Source organism: Carassius carassius, chromosome 35 (assembly GCF_963082965.1).
Source record: "Carassius carassius chromosome 35, fCarCar2.1, whole genome shotgun sequence".
In the NCBI taxonomy this organism is placed as follows: Eukaryota; Metazoa; Chordata; class Actinopteri; order Cypriniformes; family Cyprinidae; genus Carassius; species Carassius carassius.
Window position 1 is genome coordinate 11,037,157 of NC_081789.1, and position 18,943 is coordinate 11,056,099.

Genomic DNA, 18,943 nt, shown 5'->3' on the forward strand with positions numbered 1-18,943 from the left:
TTCTTCACATCTGCCATAAAGCACTTTAGCAAGTACTGTGAAACCTGCTGCTCTCAGCAGTTTCCATCACTGCACTGTAGTGATAAGTAGCTGATAAATGTCTTGCCTTTCTATTTGATCCTTTTTTTCTGGCCACTGTCCTAACCACCATTGTTAGGAATGTGTTTACAGGCATTATAGATACAGTACTAAAATATTACACTGTTGAGACTGTGTGTGTGTGTGTGTGTGTTGACAATTAATTTGTTAATAAGAGTTTAAAAGAAAGAAGTGCTTTCTGCCATTTATCAACATGTCTGTCTCCCAGTCTTACATCATGAGTTAAAGGTCCAGAGAATAAGGTTCACACACACAGTTCCAAGTTTTTTTGTCAAAACGTTTTGTCGCATCTGCTAATAGTGCACAAAATTGAGAAGGGCAACCATAAATAACAGCTATTTTATATAACTGATAAATAAAGATTTGAAGCATTTGGTGCTTGGGAAGTGTTAATTTTAAACATTGCTTGCATCCATACAGTTGATACTTTTAATGAATTAATAAACGTATATTTGCACTTACACATTCTGATGAATGCACTACATCTGAGCATTATGATAATTAGTATTATTTATTGAATAAAACAAACAAAATGTTATATTTATCCAGCTACCTATATAACAACTGAGTTACTTGTTTTAAGCTGAAAGTTCCTGGAGTTCAGGAAACAACATCTTTTTTTGTGGCTTCATTTTAATTAAGCTCTCTAAAATACACTGCAACATTACCAATTAGTTTACCTCTCTTTTAACTGGGATTTACTTTCAGAGATGATTGAGTGGAGCACCCTCGTTTTGCGTGTGTTAGTTCATGTTTCAATAACGGGTCGAACACTACGCTGTGATTGGCTGATCAGCGGGATGCTCAGGTGCTGGAGAAGGATGCGAGCAGCCGCTGAATGTCACCATGTGTGTGAGGAGAGATAGCCACGCTGAAAGGGGGAAAGAAAGCTGACTAATAATAATCAATTATTAGCCATTTAATTTATTCCTCAGCAGTAAATTAGCCACTGCAAAAATAACCCGCTGTAAATAGGCGCAAATCCTATAAATCAGTTCGCACCAGTCGGCGCCCCGTAAGCTAAAGCGCGTGACTGTGTGTGTGCCTGCGTGGGAAATCACATATCACCGATCAATGGAAGTTAACCGAGCCAAATCTGCCTCGCTTTCAGTGCGTGGACGTCTTTAGCCTGCTGACACACCGCGGATGTTGATTTCGCGTAAGTTTGTGCAGATGTCACATTGATTCTGTGTAGATATTATTGCATTAGCTGCTTGAATCGTTGATGAATGTGCAAAAGTTTGTGTGTGAATTTCACAATTGCTCAATATCCAATGAGAGGATGAAGAGAGGTGAATATTTATGTGACCGGCTTGTATATTGCAGTTATCGATTTCTACATATTACACATGCAAAGTGAGCTAGTTGCACATGACACATTTAGTCCTCACCATATGGCAAGCTGTTTAAACATTCAGGCATTAATGTTAAACTAGTTTCTGTTTATGTCTTGAGTACTTTAATAATCATTTTCAGTTTAACTAGTCTACCCCCCCCCCCCCCCCCCACACACACACACACCCCTGTTTCACCAAGGGTGCAGAAGACATTTTCAAAGGGGGGTTGGGGGCGGGCAAACTGTAAGCAAAGCCCAGATAGTAAGATCAGATTTCCAGATATCGAACCGTATACTTCAGGCTCACGGTTGGACCATCATCTTATATTAAGTTTGTCTGATCATTATCAGAGTAATATTGATAAGATATTGATATGATTATTACAAATACAAATTTTTGCTACATTTATTTCTTAAACCAGTTGTTCTCAAATTTTCTATGCCAAATACCACCTCAGAAAATATTTGGCTCTTCAAGTATGACCAACATAAAAATATACTAGTGTAGTAGGACTTACTATTCAGCTACAGCTGTGCACAGTTAAAAAACATAACATTTTTATTGCTGATAAGAATATTTATCGTTGTCAGCTACATTAACATTAACACTGCACTATGTTTATATACAGGGAAATTAATGTAAATAATGATTAAATTAAAATGTGTTTTACCTAAAAAAATTAATACAAAAAAATAAAATAAAACTGTACTGTACATAAATGTGTAAAAACGTAAAAATAAATGTGTAAATGCATTTAAAGATTAAATTAAAATTTATTGTGTTTTAACATTTATTTATATTTAATTGTGTGATTCCTCTGAATACTTGTACTACACTTTGAGAACCACTTACTTATATGATTATCTCTTTGATTAAGTGATTTAGAATTTAAGACCATCACAAACATGGCTAAATGGCATCTGGGGGAATGATGACAATTGGCATTTTATATTGGCTGGGCATGTATAAAATTTATGTCAACTTACCTTATCTGCCTTTTGATAAACTAGGCAATACTATTCCGTTTAGCTGGCTTAGTCTTTCTGGTTTTGCCAAACTTGTTTTGCAGCTGAGACAGGCAAAAGTAAGACTACTAAATTCCTTGCCTGTTTAGGACCACTATCAGAAGCTCCATTAGAAGAAGATGTACCATTTACTGTCAAATAAGAACAGGCTACATGTAGGCTAACACCAAATGTGATCATTATTTATTTTCTCATTATTATTAAATAAGCATTTTAATAAATAAAGGTGTATGATTTGAATTACAATGAATATGATGTTTGTTGTCGGAAGTTTTATTTAGTGAATCACACAGACTATTTACCCCCTTATCAAAAGTGTTAGGGTCAACTGCTGTCTTTTCAAAACTAAGGGAGTCATGACTGCCCTGTGTCAGTGGCGCCCCTGCTAGCCACTATCCCAGTGACAGTTACTAACAGATTGTTGCCACTGAATTTGACTCAATCTGTAGACCAGATATAGAATATTCACTTCTGACTAAGTTGTATTTAAATTATTGCTGGTGCCTACAGTATTTCAGTTTTTACTAGTAAAACTAGATTAGATACTAGTATGTATTTATTGGACACTATCGTTTTCCTGTCCTATTATCCATTTGTTAGCCTGCTAGTTATATATATATATATATATATATATATACAGTACAGACCAAAAGTTTGGAAACATTACTATTTTTAATGTTTTTGAAAGAAGTTTCTTCTGCTCATCAAGCCTGCATTTATTTGATCAAAAATACAGAAAAAAATGTAATATTGTGATATATTATTACAATTTAAAATAATTGTTTTTAAATTTATTATACTTTAAATTATCATTTATTTCTGTGAGGCAAAGCTGAATTTTTAGAATCATTATCACATGATCCTTTAGAAATCATTCTAATATGATGATTCTTTATCAAAGTTGGAAACAGTTCTGCTGCTTAATATTTTTTCAGAACATGTGATACTTTTTTAGGATACTTTGATGAGCATAAAAAGTAAAAAAAAAAAAAAAAAAAAAAAAAAGAAGCTATGTTTTTAAAATATAAATATTTTGTAATAACAATATACAGTACACTACTGGTCAGTAATTTGGGGTCAGTAATTTTTTTTAATAAAATCAATACTTTTATTCAGCAAGGATGTGTTAAATTGATAAAAAGTGATAGTAAAGAAAATATATTATTAGAATATAGATTATTAGAATTTTTATTTTTATTTTGAATAAATGCAGTTTTTTTTTTACCTTTAATTCATCAAATATATTAGACAGCAGAACTGTTTCCAACACTCATAATAATTTAGAATATTAGAATGATTTCTAAATGATCATGTGATAGACTGGATGTTACATGTGACACTGAAGGCTGGAGTAATGATGCTGAAAATTCAGCTTTGCCTCACAGGAATAAATTATTTCTTTAAAGTATATTCAAATAGAAAACTATTATTTTAAGTTGTAATAATATTTCACAACATTACTGTTTTTTTCTGTATTTTTGATCAAATAAATGCAGGCTTGATGAGCAGAAGAAACTTCTTTCAAAAACATAAAAAATATTAATGTTTCCAAACTTTTGGTCTGTACTGTATATATATATATATATATATATATATATATATATATATATATATATATATATGAGAGCTTGAGGATCCAATGGCATTACAAAGTTTAACAAGCTCCTTTAAATACTTATCATTGGTTAAATTTTTCTAAAACCCTGTGATTTAAAATAATAATAACGAATTATAATAGAGATTAATTTTTGGATAATTTTTCACGGCACATATCAGGCTATTCTCTGTCTGCCATACGGAAACGCCGCCCCTGGAGGAGGGGGATCCACCAAGATGAGGTGCCGGATCCAAATCCGGATACGGATCCGGCTTGTTCCGGCACAAATTCAGCCCTGGTCATATTGTATTGCCTCCCTATGCTCACATACTGCAATTTAATTTAGCCATTTAATTAAATTCTCAATAAAACTGTTTTTATTACTATATTTGAATGTTTCTATTGTCAGACAAAGGAATGAATATTATAATGACTGAAACGCGGTCCATTAAGACTACATAACCAGCCCTCAAACATTAATCTGCACTAATGAAATCAAATACACATACGATAAAGTCAGTGGTTGTGCTGTGACTGATGTCGGCTATACTTGCTTGTAAAATAGAGTTAGAAGCAACAGAATATCTTTTTTTTTTTTTTTACTGAAAGTGCAGCTCCTCTCTGCACTCGCTGAACACAGTAGATGCAGAGAGAGAGAGACTCGTGCTGGGAAAGAGAGACCTCGCGCTCGTGAGAAAGCACCAGAGAGTCTCAGAGACTAAATAAAGTTTGCCCAAAAAGTCGCTATGTCGCTAGTCGCTTTTTTTGGGGGAAAAAAGTCGCTAAATCTAGCGACAAAGACGCCAAGTTAGCAACTCCACTGTCCAGCAGACCGGCTTCAACCGTCTCGCAAGTGTTGATAGGCTATTACTCGTGAGGTGTAACCAATCAGATAGCGCCGTGGGCGGGACATTGAGCAAGTCTGCAGAGTGAATACAGATAGGATGAGCCAGCCAAAGTAGCACATTTTAAAATGAAATAGACTTTAATCAAACCACGGATCCGTGATAAGTTTTGTGATCCGTCTCGCCACTAGTTTAGTAGCACTGATCACTTTGAGGTGGGGGGGGGGTAAATTTATCCCCACCAGGGATAAAAATAATTAAGCAGAGGCAGGGATATATTGACCAGAAAGGTGGAAATTTTGAGGAAAACATTTCAGGAATTATCTCCATATAATGGACTTCTATGGTGCTCGTGAGTTTGAACTTCCAAAATGCAGTTTCCGTGCAGCTTCAAAGGGCTCTATACACTCCCAGCCAAGGAAGAAGGGTCTTATCTAGCGAAATGATCCGTCATTTTCTAATATCTATATATATATATATTTTTTTTTAACCTCAAATGCTTGTCTTGTGTAGCTCTTCAATGCGCATGCATACTCTGTGCAGTTTGTAACTCTGTGCAGTAATTTGAAACAGGGTAGATTGAAAAACTCCCATCTCATTTTCTCCTCCAAGTTCTCACTTCTCCAGCGCTGCAGAAGTGATAATGCACTCAGAGCTAGAAAAGATTTTTTTTTGTTTTTTAGAAAATGACCTATTGCTTTGCTAGATAAGACCCTTCTTCCTCGGCTGGGATCGTTTAGAGCCATGAAGCTGCATTTAAACTGAATTTTGGAAGTTCAAACTAGCAGGCACCATAGAAGTCCACTATATGGACAAAATTCCTGAAACGTTTTCCTTAAAATACATTATTTCTTTACGACTGAAGAAAGAAAGACATGAACATCTTGGATGACAAGGGGGTGAGTACATTATCTGTACATTTTTGTTCTGGAAGTGAACTACTCTTTTAACAAAAGGATTTTATTTAAAGACAGTATGTCTTTTATTGCTTATAAAAATTAAATAAAAATCACTGTAGTGCATTAACTTTTAACTAATCACAATGAAACAAAAATCTTGTCTATAATATATATATATATATATATATATATATATGAAGAGTTCAGATGCAAAAGCCTCTAATTGTCATCTGAAATTTTCATCTAAAATTTGGATTTTTATCAAGCTCCTATGCTTAGGTTGAGTCATTTTACTTTAATGGCAATGTGCAGGTCCTTTTACAGGCTATTAAAGTGAAATTAATGAACATAAATAAAGGAGCCTGAAAAAAAAATCCTAATTTTTGATGAAAATTTCAGATGCCATTTAGAGGCTTTTGCATCTGAACTCTTCATATATGTATATATATATATATATATATATATATATATATAGCACTTAGCTTGCATGCTGATCTTGGCATTGTGTACAACAAATATCATTCTCTGTTGACGAATTGCTTGTGATGTCGCTTTGAATAAAATTCTTAAATGTTACTGCAGCTTTCCATACTCAGTCCCCCCATGCCCCAGAGAGAGGGTTTGTTTTATCATTCATTCATACTTTTTGCAGTATTGCAATAGTATTTCACTAAATTGGTTTTAACACCACCCAGAGCTGCATTTGTGGAGAATGCATTGTGTGAATGTAACATTTGTTTGTCACTTCATTCTGCCTTATGGTTGCTTTAGAGATGGATAAAGACCACTCAATGAATCATCCTCTCTGCATGCATTGAGCCAACCTGCCTGCGCAGCTGCTTTGATTAATTTATCATACATGACAGTGTATAATGACTGACTGATGCCTGCTGTTTTCACTGCATTGTTAATACAATGTCACAGGAACATTATTATTAGTGCTGTTGTTAAGAAAGAGATTTGGTCATGAGAGTGGGGAGAACTTGTGACTTATTTCATCCAAACATTGCAATTTGATATGTTTTCATAGCTGGTTAACCACTGCATTTTTGAAGCTACCTTTTATATACGTACTTAATTCTGACTGTCCAGTCTCAGAATTTTGTGGTCAAATATCTGTTAAACTGACTAACTGACCTTATGGCTGCCAATTAAGAGAGTACAATTGAATAGTTTTGTGTTTCTCAAATCCATATTTCCCGTCCATTTGTTAATTTTCTTGTTCATTCATTTACCAAGTCATCTTGTAATAAGTGGCATGATGTTCAGTCAGCCATGCGTAATAGCAAAATAGACCTGTGTGATACTAGACCTGCACTGGGTTTAATTTTTGGTAAATGTTAAGAAAATTACCAGCTGACTGTCAGTTACCACTTATGTTGAACTGAAGAAGGCTTTAGATGATTATATTATATCTTTATATTTTAAGTTAGTTTTACATGGTTTGTTGTAAAGATAATGTTATTGATTGAACACATTGATAAAATGTTAGAACAGTTTATTGTTCACTTGAAAAATGAAAGTGTGAAAACGAACTGCACCAACCAACCCCCCCCCCCCCAAAAAAAAACAACAACAACAGCAGCATTGCATTTTGTATTTGACCAAAGTAAGTGAACTAGCGGCCTTTCCTGGTGTACACCCTTACACCCTTGAAAGCAGATTTTTATTTTTGTATGTAATGTGCCTTGTTATGTATGTTATGTGTTTTTCAGATAATTAGAAATATGCATAATGCCTAAAATTAAAATGGCCTTGTACTCAGAATGACTTTTAAAATCATGGAAAACATTTTAAATTAATAGTACAATACAATGATGACTAAAGCAAGTGGCAGCTGGAATCCTGTGATCCAACTCTTTTGTGTAGTGGGAAATTGCACTCAGGATATTTTGAGCAGCCCTGAATAATGATACTTGAATCAAACACTGCAGCATGTTGAGCTGAAATGGAGGCCAGTCTGATGGATTGGGGTAGTTACATTAGAGCCTAAAAGAGAATGCGTCCACAGTCCTATTATTCAGCACAGACAAACGACCCAAATGACACAGATAGAAAAGCAATTACCTTCACACCATGTTTCTTATTTGTAGGGTGAATGTATACCTTATTTCTTTCTAAGAAAGTAGTAGACTTCTATTTATGAAAGTGGGGTATTGTCATCAGCATGATGAGCTAAAAGGTGAGCTAAAAGTAGTTCTGAGTATGTTTATATTTGGTAATTTAATGAATGAATAAACCTTCATGCCTTAACACTTTGAACAGTGATTAGTGGTGTTTGCTAAGGCTGACATTACAATTACTGTTACTGTGTGTGCTATGGACATGAATGATATCTCAAATCGTGTAGATTATATAAACAGTAAACCAGCAGACTCTTATATCTTAAAAAATGGTATTGAAGAAAGTGCACTGTATAACATGCATATGCATCTGTTTATTTATTTATAAATAATAATTTATAATAATTTATAAGTGATATGAATATGCATACATTTGGTCCCCTGAAATAATTTTTACTGGGTTTGACTACATTTTCTGGATTACTAGCCTTGCATACTGTTAGCTGAGTAGCCTGCTAGCTTAGCGGAAATAAATTATTTGGTTTTATTTGTATTTGTTTGATCAGACATTCGACAACACAGCAAAGTTCGGTTCATGTTGCAGCATATTCTGGTAAAGAACTATCCACTATATCTATGTTATACTGTAAGACTGCCTCCTATTTCTCTCTCAATATATGCATAGTTAGTTAGCATCCAATGAAGCTGTCAGACTATTTTTCGTCTTTCCAGGATCTCTGAATATAGAGGTGTGTGAGAATTAGAATTGCATTAGAAATTAGCCTTCTAGACCTTTGATAATTGCTGAAATGCTGTCAAGAAAATATTTAGATGCCTATATGTCTTATGTGTATATGTGTGAGAGAGGGGATTGTAAACAGGTGGAGTGTAATGTGATTGGTGGAGCTTAAAGGGCACAGCTGACTGAGTCATCACCCAGAGGCTGCATTTAACGTCATACACTCTCTCTCTTTCGCTTTGTCAGCATCTCTCCTTCTCTCCTTCTCTGTAATACCATCTCTGTATCTTCCTATAATTGGCACACCTCCTTCTACACAGTCTCTTCCTGTTTACCATTTTATTTAATGGCTCTTCATCAGTACGCAGCTACAGTATTCCCCATTAATGTGCATCTCTAACAGCTTATTAAGCAAAATAAGCATCTATGTTTGATATATCCTTTAAAAAATACTGGATGATATGGACATCCAATAATTATTATTATTTATTTATTTTTTGTATAATTTTCTGAACAGCTTAATATTATCTGTCTCTCTTACTTTTCACCTCCAATGATGAGCCTATTCTGAAATGTTCTCATCTCTTCCAGCCCCATGTAGGACCCTATTAAGAGAGAGAGAGAGAAAGTATGTGAGATCTTGGTCCACAGGTAGAATTTCCAATGACTGTAGCCTGGCTTAGCACATTAATGCAGCTCCAAATCTACTTGTGCATTGTACCGGTCTTATCTTAGGCAGCCTGTTTGCTTGTTAAAGATAACTGCCTTGTTTTGCAGGAACTCTTTAGTGTTAATGCCTTTTATGGTGTTATGTTTGTGCATTTATATTCAGTTATGTGATATCAGAAATATTAATTTGCTATGCCATTTAAATCATGACTTGGTGATAAACATTTGCCATTGATTTTGGTATTTGTTTTTGGTCGTTTTTTGTTCCTTTCTTTTTTTTCTCCAGATACAAAAGCAGTATGTATGTATGTATGTACATATGTATTTTAATTTAATCTGAACTTCCTGAGATGCATTAGTATTTGAAGATGGCCTGGTTTGACCAACATGAATAAACACAGCAGTTTGTTTTTCATTTAATTTACTGTTTAAGAAACAACTGAAACCACAAAAACTACACAGGCTCGGGGAAAAAAATCCATGAAAACACTGAACTTTAAATTTAAGTTACAGACTTCCAAAAGTAACACATACTGTAAGTTTCACAGTTGTAACTCAGAAAATAAATGTATTTAAAGATTAGATGCCACTGACCTACAAAAACTTTGCCAAATACAGTGGTTAGTTCTGCCTCATAAGTGCTCACTGTAGATGTCTGGTACATTTTTAAACATGTTCCAGAAAGATGTTAAATTCATCCTATGAAATTCATATCTAATCAGATAAGACCTTGCCAGATGGAGAATCTGAGACTGAGACTAAAAAGGAGAAGAAAAAGACAATTATAAGCAAGTGATGAATGGGGAGAGACAACATTTTAAATTGAAATAATATTTTATTACTGTCCAGACTGGTCAGCCCATACTTAAGAGGTAACACAGCCTACTATGTTTGTGTATAAAATAAAGCCATTGTGTAAATGTGTGACATCAATATTGGAATTTCAAATATTTGTTATTGTGAAAGTCAATCCCATGAAATCCAAGCATTTTTCAGTTTAGACATAATGACTTTAATTTCTCTCTTATTTCTCAGTGACCCTCAGGCTTTATCTTCAAAGACTTTAAGGACAACCATTTGTGATTCCAGTGACCTTTGACCCTTGACTCCAAAGCAGTGATGGGACGTAAACTGGACCTGTCTGGTCTGAGCAATGATGAAGCAGAGCATGTGCTCAGAGTGGTACAGAGAGACATGCACCTCCGTAAGAAGGAAGAAGAGAGGCTCAGGTAACAGCACGTTTGAGTGTGAGAGATTAATTTAGATTTAATTTAATTTAATTTAATTCGGCTGGTAGTTCAGAAGCCTTGAGTACTGAAACTGGTGACTTTATAATTTGTTCTAATTCAAAGATGGTGCCTCAAGATGGTTGTGCCAGGTTTGACATCTTGCAGCCAGTAATGACATAACGTTTTTAAATGTTTCGAATTTAATTCAGATGTATTAGTTAAGAGCTACAATAGAGGGCTGAAGATTTTCACCAAATAAGTACTTAAATTTTGCTCTGTTTCTCACACAAAGCTCTCATATCATACACTTAAAATATAGTAAATAAATCATATAGACCGCAATTATGGTACTTTTATGCTGCTCTTTGTCCTTTTTTTGAGCTTGACAGTTCAAGATGAAAAGGTAAGAACCTTTTTTGTTACATACTGTAAGTTGTTAAGTTTTAATGTAATTTTGATTTTATTTTGTTAAGGTAAATTATGCAATTTATCAGAAGCTGACCCAAAAAGCTCAAAGATTTAAATTTATTTGCAAATGATGATAGTGAGCGTGTGATGACCATCTCTTAATGTCATGTGAAATGTGATGTAAAAATCCATATACGGTATTTCCATGCTACTCTTTTTCGCTGTCTTTAATATTGAGGTTGCTGGTCAACTAATTTTCATTTTTTCTTTTGTCTTTTTGGTGCATTCAGCAACACTCTACAATTGCAGTGCACTCTGGAGAGAATGACTAATCACAGGATTGTCACTGTGATGTATGATATGTTCTGAAACTATATAACATTGTTGCTATTGCATTTCTTGGCTAGAATACACATGTGCAACATGTTTGTTCTTAGTGAAAATAATGTAAAAATTCAGTGAAAATTTTGCTTTTTAAAACAATGTCAGCAATTTAGTTTGACAGTGGTCAAGAGATTTCCCATGAGTCTTTGGTTCTGTCAGAACCCATTGGTATGGGTGGCAGGGTTAGATGGTTGGAAGGCAAAGGTTATGAATCTTAAGATTGCTCAGTGTTGTGAGCATTTTGAGCATTGTCAAGACATGACTTACTTTGGACTTTATTTTTATTTTTTGGGTGAGTCAACAGCATGTTGACTCTTTAAGGGATTATATAAAATATGAAAATATATTTTCATATATTGTGTGAGCTAGCTGGCAGTAAAGAGTATAATTTGTAATTGAAGCACTTACATTTTTAATTGTGACTTTCAAACTGACTCCAACTACACTGTGCAGTTGAATGATTAAAAAAGCCTGATTTGTCCTACATTACATGTCAGCATAAAAGTGTTCCATCATCAGCCAAATTCTGCAATAATTATTTTTTGTTTTTGTGAAAAGTGGGGACATCCCATAGGCGTAATGGTTTTTATACTGTACAAACTGTATATTCTATGGCCCTTCACCAACCCTACCCCTAAACCTAACCCTCACAGGAAACTTTGTGGATTTTTACTTTCTCAAAAAAACTCACTCTGTATGATTTATAAGCATTTTGAAAAATGGGGACATGGGTTATGTCCTCATAAGTCACCCTCTCCTTGTAATACCTGTGTCATACCCATGTCATTATACAAATTTGTTGTGTCCTCAATGTCACAAAAACAAGAGCACACACGCACGCACGCACACACACACACACACACACACACACACACACACACACACACACACACACCTTGATGAGTCTTGTTTTGCTGTTTCTAAGCATGCAATTCATTCTGGACATTTCTAAGCATATCATTATTTCCCGTGTTTTCCTGTTTCTTTGCCTTGCTTTGTCTTTGTGTTTTTGATTTAAGATTGTACCCAGCAGGCCCAGATTGGCTAATCGGGATCCCCGGGAGGATTCCCAGTGAGCCAGGCTTTTTATTTTTTATTTTTATTTTTTTATTTTTTTGCTGCGAGAGCTGGTGTTGTCATGCCACTGGGGTTGAAATATGAAAGCTGTCCTTAGGCTGCGTGCACTGTCCCACTCTTTTTATTTGTTATTTTAAAACAACCCCACTCACAGGGTTGCCAACCGTTCCTTATAATACGGAATCATCCCATATTTAATGCATCAAAGAAGCGTCCTGTATGAATGCTATATGGAATGCAGTTTGTGCTGTAATTGCAAGCAAAAATTTCTGCTGGCTGCTTCTACTTCACAGCAAGAGGGACTGGCACTAACAGCAATTACATTTCACTATTAGCTTTTTGATTTCGCCAAATCAGTTTGGTTGAATTCAAACTGGTATTTATTTTGTCATGTATATATATATATTTTTTGCCGTGTTAAAATTTCCTTGTTAGTTTTTATCATATTTAGTCAACCTCTTTGTTTTGTTTTAGTCAAGTTTTAGTCAACTAACCCCTGGTTTCACAGACAGGGCTTAAGACTAGTCCTAGACTAAAATGTAAGTCTGAGCTGTTTCCACTGAAATAAACTTGCACTGACTGATCTGTCCTTATTGATCTATGGTCTAATCCTGGCTTAGTCTAAGCCCTCTTTGTGAAACCGGGCCTAAAAGTCTCAACATTTTAGTTGTTTTAGTCAGAGAAAACCTAAAGTGTTTTCAGTCTTTTTGACATTTTAGCAATAAGATTATTATTAACCATACAGAAGTATTAATTTTGGCAGCAATTTTTTATTTACTCTTAGTCTTACTCAAATGTACATTGTATTTGTCATATTTAGACAACCTTGACCTATTTTTGTTTATTCAATAAATATAAATTTCTGAGCGTTTTAGCCAGGTTTTAGTCAACGACATCTTAGTCACATTTTCGTCAATCTGTATAATGGTTAAACTGATTTATCATTAGTTTTATATTATATAAATGAATACCAAAGACTTATGCAGTCTCTCTGTCTAAATTATGAAAACAGATAAAACAAACAAAAAATATTATAATAGTGAAATTCATAGTAATTGTACTAATTCCAAATTGCAATAGCCTATTTTTCCTATTAAAACAACAGCGGTTGAGTAAGTACATTTATTCAGCGATCACAATCGCAAACAATACAGTCGAGATCCTATGACAGAACACAGACGGGCTGAATTATGCTTTCAATTAGATTGCTAAACTATGGTCATTTCATATAGGTGTTGGTGGCACTTCCGCAAAGAGGAGTGAGCGCGTGCGTATGGTTGCTAGATTGTGTAAAATAAATGAAACACCGGGTAGAAAATGTATCCATGTACAGCGAGGCTCTGATTCTGGGATTTGAATTTTTGATATCTGGCTACTTCACATATGAAAGCTCTCGTAGTAGAGGCTTGTAGAGCAGTCTTCAATAACATTTTGTATCCTTTTTTGACGAAAATATAAAGAGGTTATTGGTAACGTTTACATTTTTTTAAATACATTTTATTATCATTATCGTCTCATTTCATCAACAAAATTGGATGTTGACATAGTCATATTAAGGGACACACTGGGAGTAAAAAACAGCCCTGGATTTTCTCCCAAATAGGCCCACCACAACTACAAACAGCTGCTACTTTTTTATATAATATTACACCAATCCTATTGCATTTTGGCCATGATGACACTGCTGATGAAAACAATAGAAACCATCACAGAAATTATAAGATTTCCACTACAAAAATCATTGCAAAAATTACAAACCATCAACTTTTAACCATTAAAGCCATTTAAACATTAACATTTTTACAAAGATCATCATTCTGAAAAGCAAGGTGTGCACTGATTGGCAAGCTATCCAGTGCATTGTGATTGGTCGAATTCCTTAAGAGTGTGATGCAAAGGTAACCTCATGTAACTGTTTACTTTTTTTTTTCTTTTAACTCCTCCCACCTGCCTTTATCTTCACATTTTTCTCTTGCCATCATGAGTGAGCCTACTCTTCTTCACGACAAGTCCACCCCGGTCATAGTCACACTATTTAAACTGAACAGAGATGACATCACTGAATTCAATGATGAACTAACTTTAACTGTCGTTTTGCATTATTGACACACTGGTTTCCTAATGAATGTTGTTCAGTTGCTTTGACGCAATGTATTTTGTTTAAAGCACTATATAAATAAAGGTGACTTGACTTGACCTCATTATAGAATTACAAATCCTAGGACCAGAAGTATCCCACACTCTCTTAAGTTTTCATTCATTCATAGGATATATGGTTGCAACTCTGTTGTCACACTGTCATCTGCATCTTATTTTTTCGAGATTTTTATACTTTTGTATTAAACATTTTGTATTTCTGTAAGTTAATTAGAAAAAAAAAACTAATAAAAAAGACAAAAATGCATGGTCTGGACTGCTATGCTATGGTTTAGACACTTTACTTTATTGCAGCGATCCTGAATAATCCTCAGTGACATATTCTGTATTTCCAGTATCTTAGAAATAAGCAAAGCTGACAATCAACTGAGAACTATGTGCAAAATTACCATCCTTGAGAAAGGTCATGACCTTTCTCTTCAGCTGTAAAAAGCCAATCAGGCACTTGGTATAGTTAGACTGGCTCTGTGTCATCCTGAAATGTGTTTGACTGTTGATCAAACACCAGCTAGCCCTTTTGAAAAACATAAGGAAGTACACACACACACACACACACACACACACACACACACGCGCATGTACTCATTCATGCTGGGATGAGTTGTCTGATGTCCTTGTACTGAATATCATCAGAGGAGCTCTGTAAAAAAAAAAAAAACCTTCAGGTGTGTGTTTAGACTCGAGCACTATTCAGAAGATAATTGTTTCTCAGTGTGACAGTTTCTCTGTAAAAGAATGTTTAAATGGCACTGGGATAAACTTAATGTATTCAGAAAGCAACTAATTTACAGGAGTTATGACATCATTTTATTACTTTTAAATGTACTTTATACCTGTGATGGCTAAGCGGATTTTTCAGAAGCCAGAACTCTGGTCTTTAGTATCACATGAGCTCATAAATTATTCTAATCTGCGGATTTAGTGTTTAATAAACATTTCTTATTACTATCAATGTTGAAAACAGTTGTGCTGCTTTATATTTTTTTGGAAACAGTGATACATAACCATTAAAAAGTCTGGGGTAAGTAATATTTATAAAGAAAAAGAAAAGGAAATTAACACTTTTATGCAACAAGGATGCATTAAATTAATCAAAAGTGACAGTAAAAACATTTAAAATGTTATGATTACACTTAGAAGGTTTATCTGTTATCTGTTCATCAAACAATTATGTAAAAAGGTGTCAAAAATGTTTAATGCATTAAAGGGGTCATGAACTAAGAAAGCAAAATTCCCTTGATCTTTTGTCATACTATAAGAGATCATTGTACTATAAAAACATCCTTTAGGTTTCAGAACTCGAACTTTCTCATTAATCTAAAAACAGCATATATTGTAGCCAGTCTGCCAAAATGACTGCTTGTGGAATGTACCACTCTAACAATTTGGGTAAACACCACCTCCGCAGAAGAAGACTAACGCCTGCTTCTACATTGCTGCCTGTTTTGCCCCGAACCACCAATTAGCACATGTAGTGTATATAAAGAGTGGGGTGAACTCTGGCTGTTTCCACTATACTCTTTAGGAAAGCTTGCATCTCCATTGTCACATCGTCCGCATCTTAGTTTTCAACATTTTTCTACTTCTTAACATTTTCTGTTTTTCCAAGTTGTGGAAAAACAGTCTTTGCATTGCCTTATTTTCTGATCCCAACGTTAGGAAAGAGTGAATGAACCTCAACAAGTGTGAGTAACTGTTTTCATCACATGGTCACTATTGCTTTGTCTCTTTAAAGTCAAATCAGTTTCTTTATAAAGCATCTTAAAAATCAATGTACAAGTGCTGTACAATTGCATAAAACAATAAAATACAAAGATAAAAATGATAAAAATTCAGCAAGAGCAAATAAAATACAATAAAAATGAATTAATATAAATGCATATTATCTGAAGCAATAGTCCTCACAAAGCAGCAAAGGCATCATCAAACAAATATGGCTTAAGATGGGTTTTAAACATTTTTACAGAGATAGACGATCTGAAAGATATTTGTAGACCAGTGGTTCCCAATCTTTTTCAGCTCGCGGCCCACACAACCAAACACATATGTTTGCGTGGCCCACTGCAAAAAAATTAACTGACCCCGCTATTGTTGGGTCAATAACTTAGTACTCAGAAGCTAGATTAACTGTCTTTATTGAATGAACTGGCAATGAACAGAATATAACTCGGACTGGCACCACTTGGCACAACTGCTGTTGTTCTGTAGCATATGCAGCAAAAATATCTAAGATAACTAGGTGGTTTATTCTTAATCCAATCAGTGAGCTCGAATAGTGGAAGCATAGTTACAGTTTAATATTTATTTTTTGTTATTTAATTATATATATATATATATATATATATATATATATACATATATAGTAGTTTTTGCTATTTTTGGACCAAAATGTATTTTCGATGCTTCAAAAAATTCAAACTGACCCTCTGATGTCACATGGGCTACTTTGAAGATGTTTTTATTACCTTTCTGGACATGGACAATATACCGTACACACAGTTTCAATGGAGGAACAGAAAGCTCTCGGACTAAATCTAAAATATCTTAAACTGTGTTCCGAAGATGAATGGCGGTCTAACAGGTTTGGAACGACATGAGGGTGAGTCATTAATGACATAATTTTCATTTTTCGGTGAACTAACCCTTTAGGCCATGTTTCAGCAAAAAGTAAAAAAAAAAATCTTATTTTCATGATACAAAGAAATAATTTAAAATAGACATTTTGTTTGCAACAGATCTGGCATTGACTAATGGTAGATTCAATACAGTACAATCAAAAGTGTCATGTTGAGTACTTGCCTATACTGATGTTAGTAGGTTGTTGAACTGTATTCCTCTGCAGAGGTGGGTAGTAACGAGTTACATTTACTTGAGTAATTTTTGGGGGTAACTAATACTTTTTCGGAGTATATTTAAAGATGTGTACTTTATACTCTTACTTGAGTAAATGTTTAGGGAAAAATCTGTACTTTTACTTCGTTACTGTGGGCGACGCTCCTCTCGTTACTTTATCTTAATGCAATAAATGTTATAAATGCTTCAGTTTATTCCAAACGCGCCGTCTACTTTTCTCTGGGCAATGAGAGATGCCCATTCGCGAATGATTCATTCTTTTGAGTCAATTCTGTTCAAAGGCTTGATCAAACCAATTGGCAAACGAGTGAATTGGTTCATGAATCAGTTTGAATGAGTCGGTTCAGTTCCCTGCCACAGGCGCTGAGCGTCTGAAGTGGTTCACTCAGAGTTGTAACGTTTAAGAACAGAAAGAGCGTTGAAAACGTGGCTGGAACTGCACTGAATTGAAAGCAAATCTGCAAAGGCTATTATTTGCTAGCGATGGAGATCCTTATTAGATGAACACCGCGAGTGCTGTCTACTGTTTAACAGGTAATAACTTGGGCTACATTCGATTACAGTACACGATACCACTGTGACATTAGTTTGTTGTACGTGTGTGGCTTATAACAGAGGGGAGTCAAGTTGAATGCAGCTTCCAAAAGACAAAAAATAGCTGATTAAGATTTTATTAATTTTAATACAACCACACCGGCGTGAGTACATTCAGCGAGTCATATCATAAGCTGCTAAATTCAGATCTGTGATTGCTTGCTGGCGCTGAGCCAGAGACAGACGCGTTTTTACAGCACTGCGCATTATAACCAATCACACAAGATTCTGTTGAGCTTATTAAAGCATTGGCCAATCAGAGGTGTTCCGATGAGTCATCGCTAAAATGCCGGTGCTTCCTTCACTCGCTCACTGACTGAATACCTCTTTCTGGCGAATTCTCTCGTCAGAAACAACAAAGTGCAGAAGTGTGTACAAATCTTTAATTAAGCTATTGATTTCACAGTGTTAACAGTTTCAGTGATTTTAATGGGAGTTTCTGAGAGTTATTGAAATCTAGACTGTCAGTGAAAATGATCTTTAATAATGTAAATGTTATTTGCTCTCTTTCTGAACAATGAAAGATTAGTAGCAATATTTATATCACATTAACTTTCAATGTTAAATTCACATTTAATATAAAGTCAGTCGTATTAAAAATATGTTATGGCATGACACCTATATCTGTTACTTAAGTAAACAGACAAGGTTTTATAATAAATTACATAAATTGGAGTAAAGGCTGATGAAATATATACATTTATACACGCACACATACATTACATACATTTTATCTATTTATCTAAATAAAAATAGGCTCAGTATATATGACCCAAAGTAACTACAAGTAGTAACTAACTACTTGAGTAGATTTTTTATTCGATACTCTTTTACTCTTACTCAAGTAACTATTCAAGACTAGTACTTTTACTTTTACTTGAGTAAATATTTCTATAAGTACTTTTACTTTTACTTGAGTACAGTTTTTGGGTACTCTACCCACCTCTGTTCCTCTGCCACACCTATGC

General features: G+C 34.6%; 1 protein-coding gene across 2 annotated transcripts in view; it reads left to right on the top strand.

Annotated features, from left to right (window-relative positions):
* The first annotated feature begins 956 nt into the window (after window positions 1-956).
* Window positions 957-18,943, top strand: part of myripb (myosin VIIA and Rab interacting protein b) — a 331,699-nt gene continuing 313,712 nt past the window's right edge. Inside the window, exons 1-2 of one of the 2 annotated variants that reach the window (XM_059524403.1) lie at window positions 957-1,258; window positions 10,309-10,502. In XM_059524403.1, coding sequence (XP_059380386.1) covers window positions 10,393-10,502 — 110 coding nt within the window. In that variant the 5' untranslated portion in view covers window positions 957-1,258; window positions 10,309-10,392. The remainder of the gene's footprint in view (window positions 1,259-10,308; window positions 10,503-18,943) is intronic. The other variant, XM_059524404.1, reaches the window with a different exon arrangement.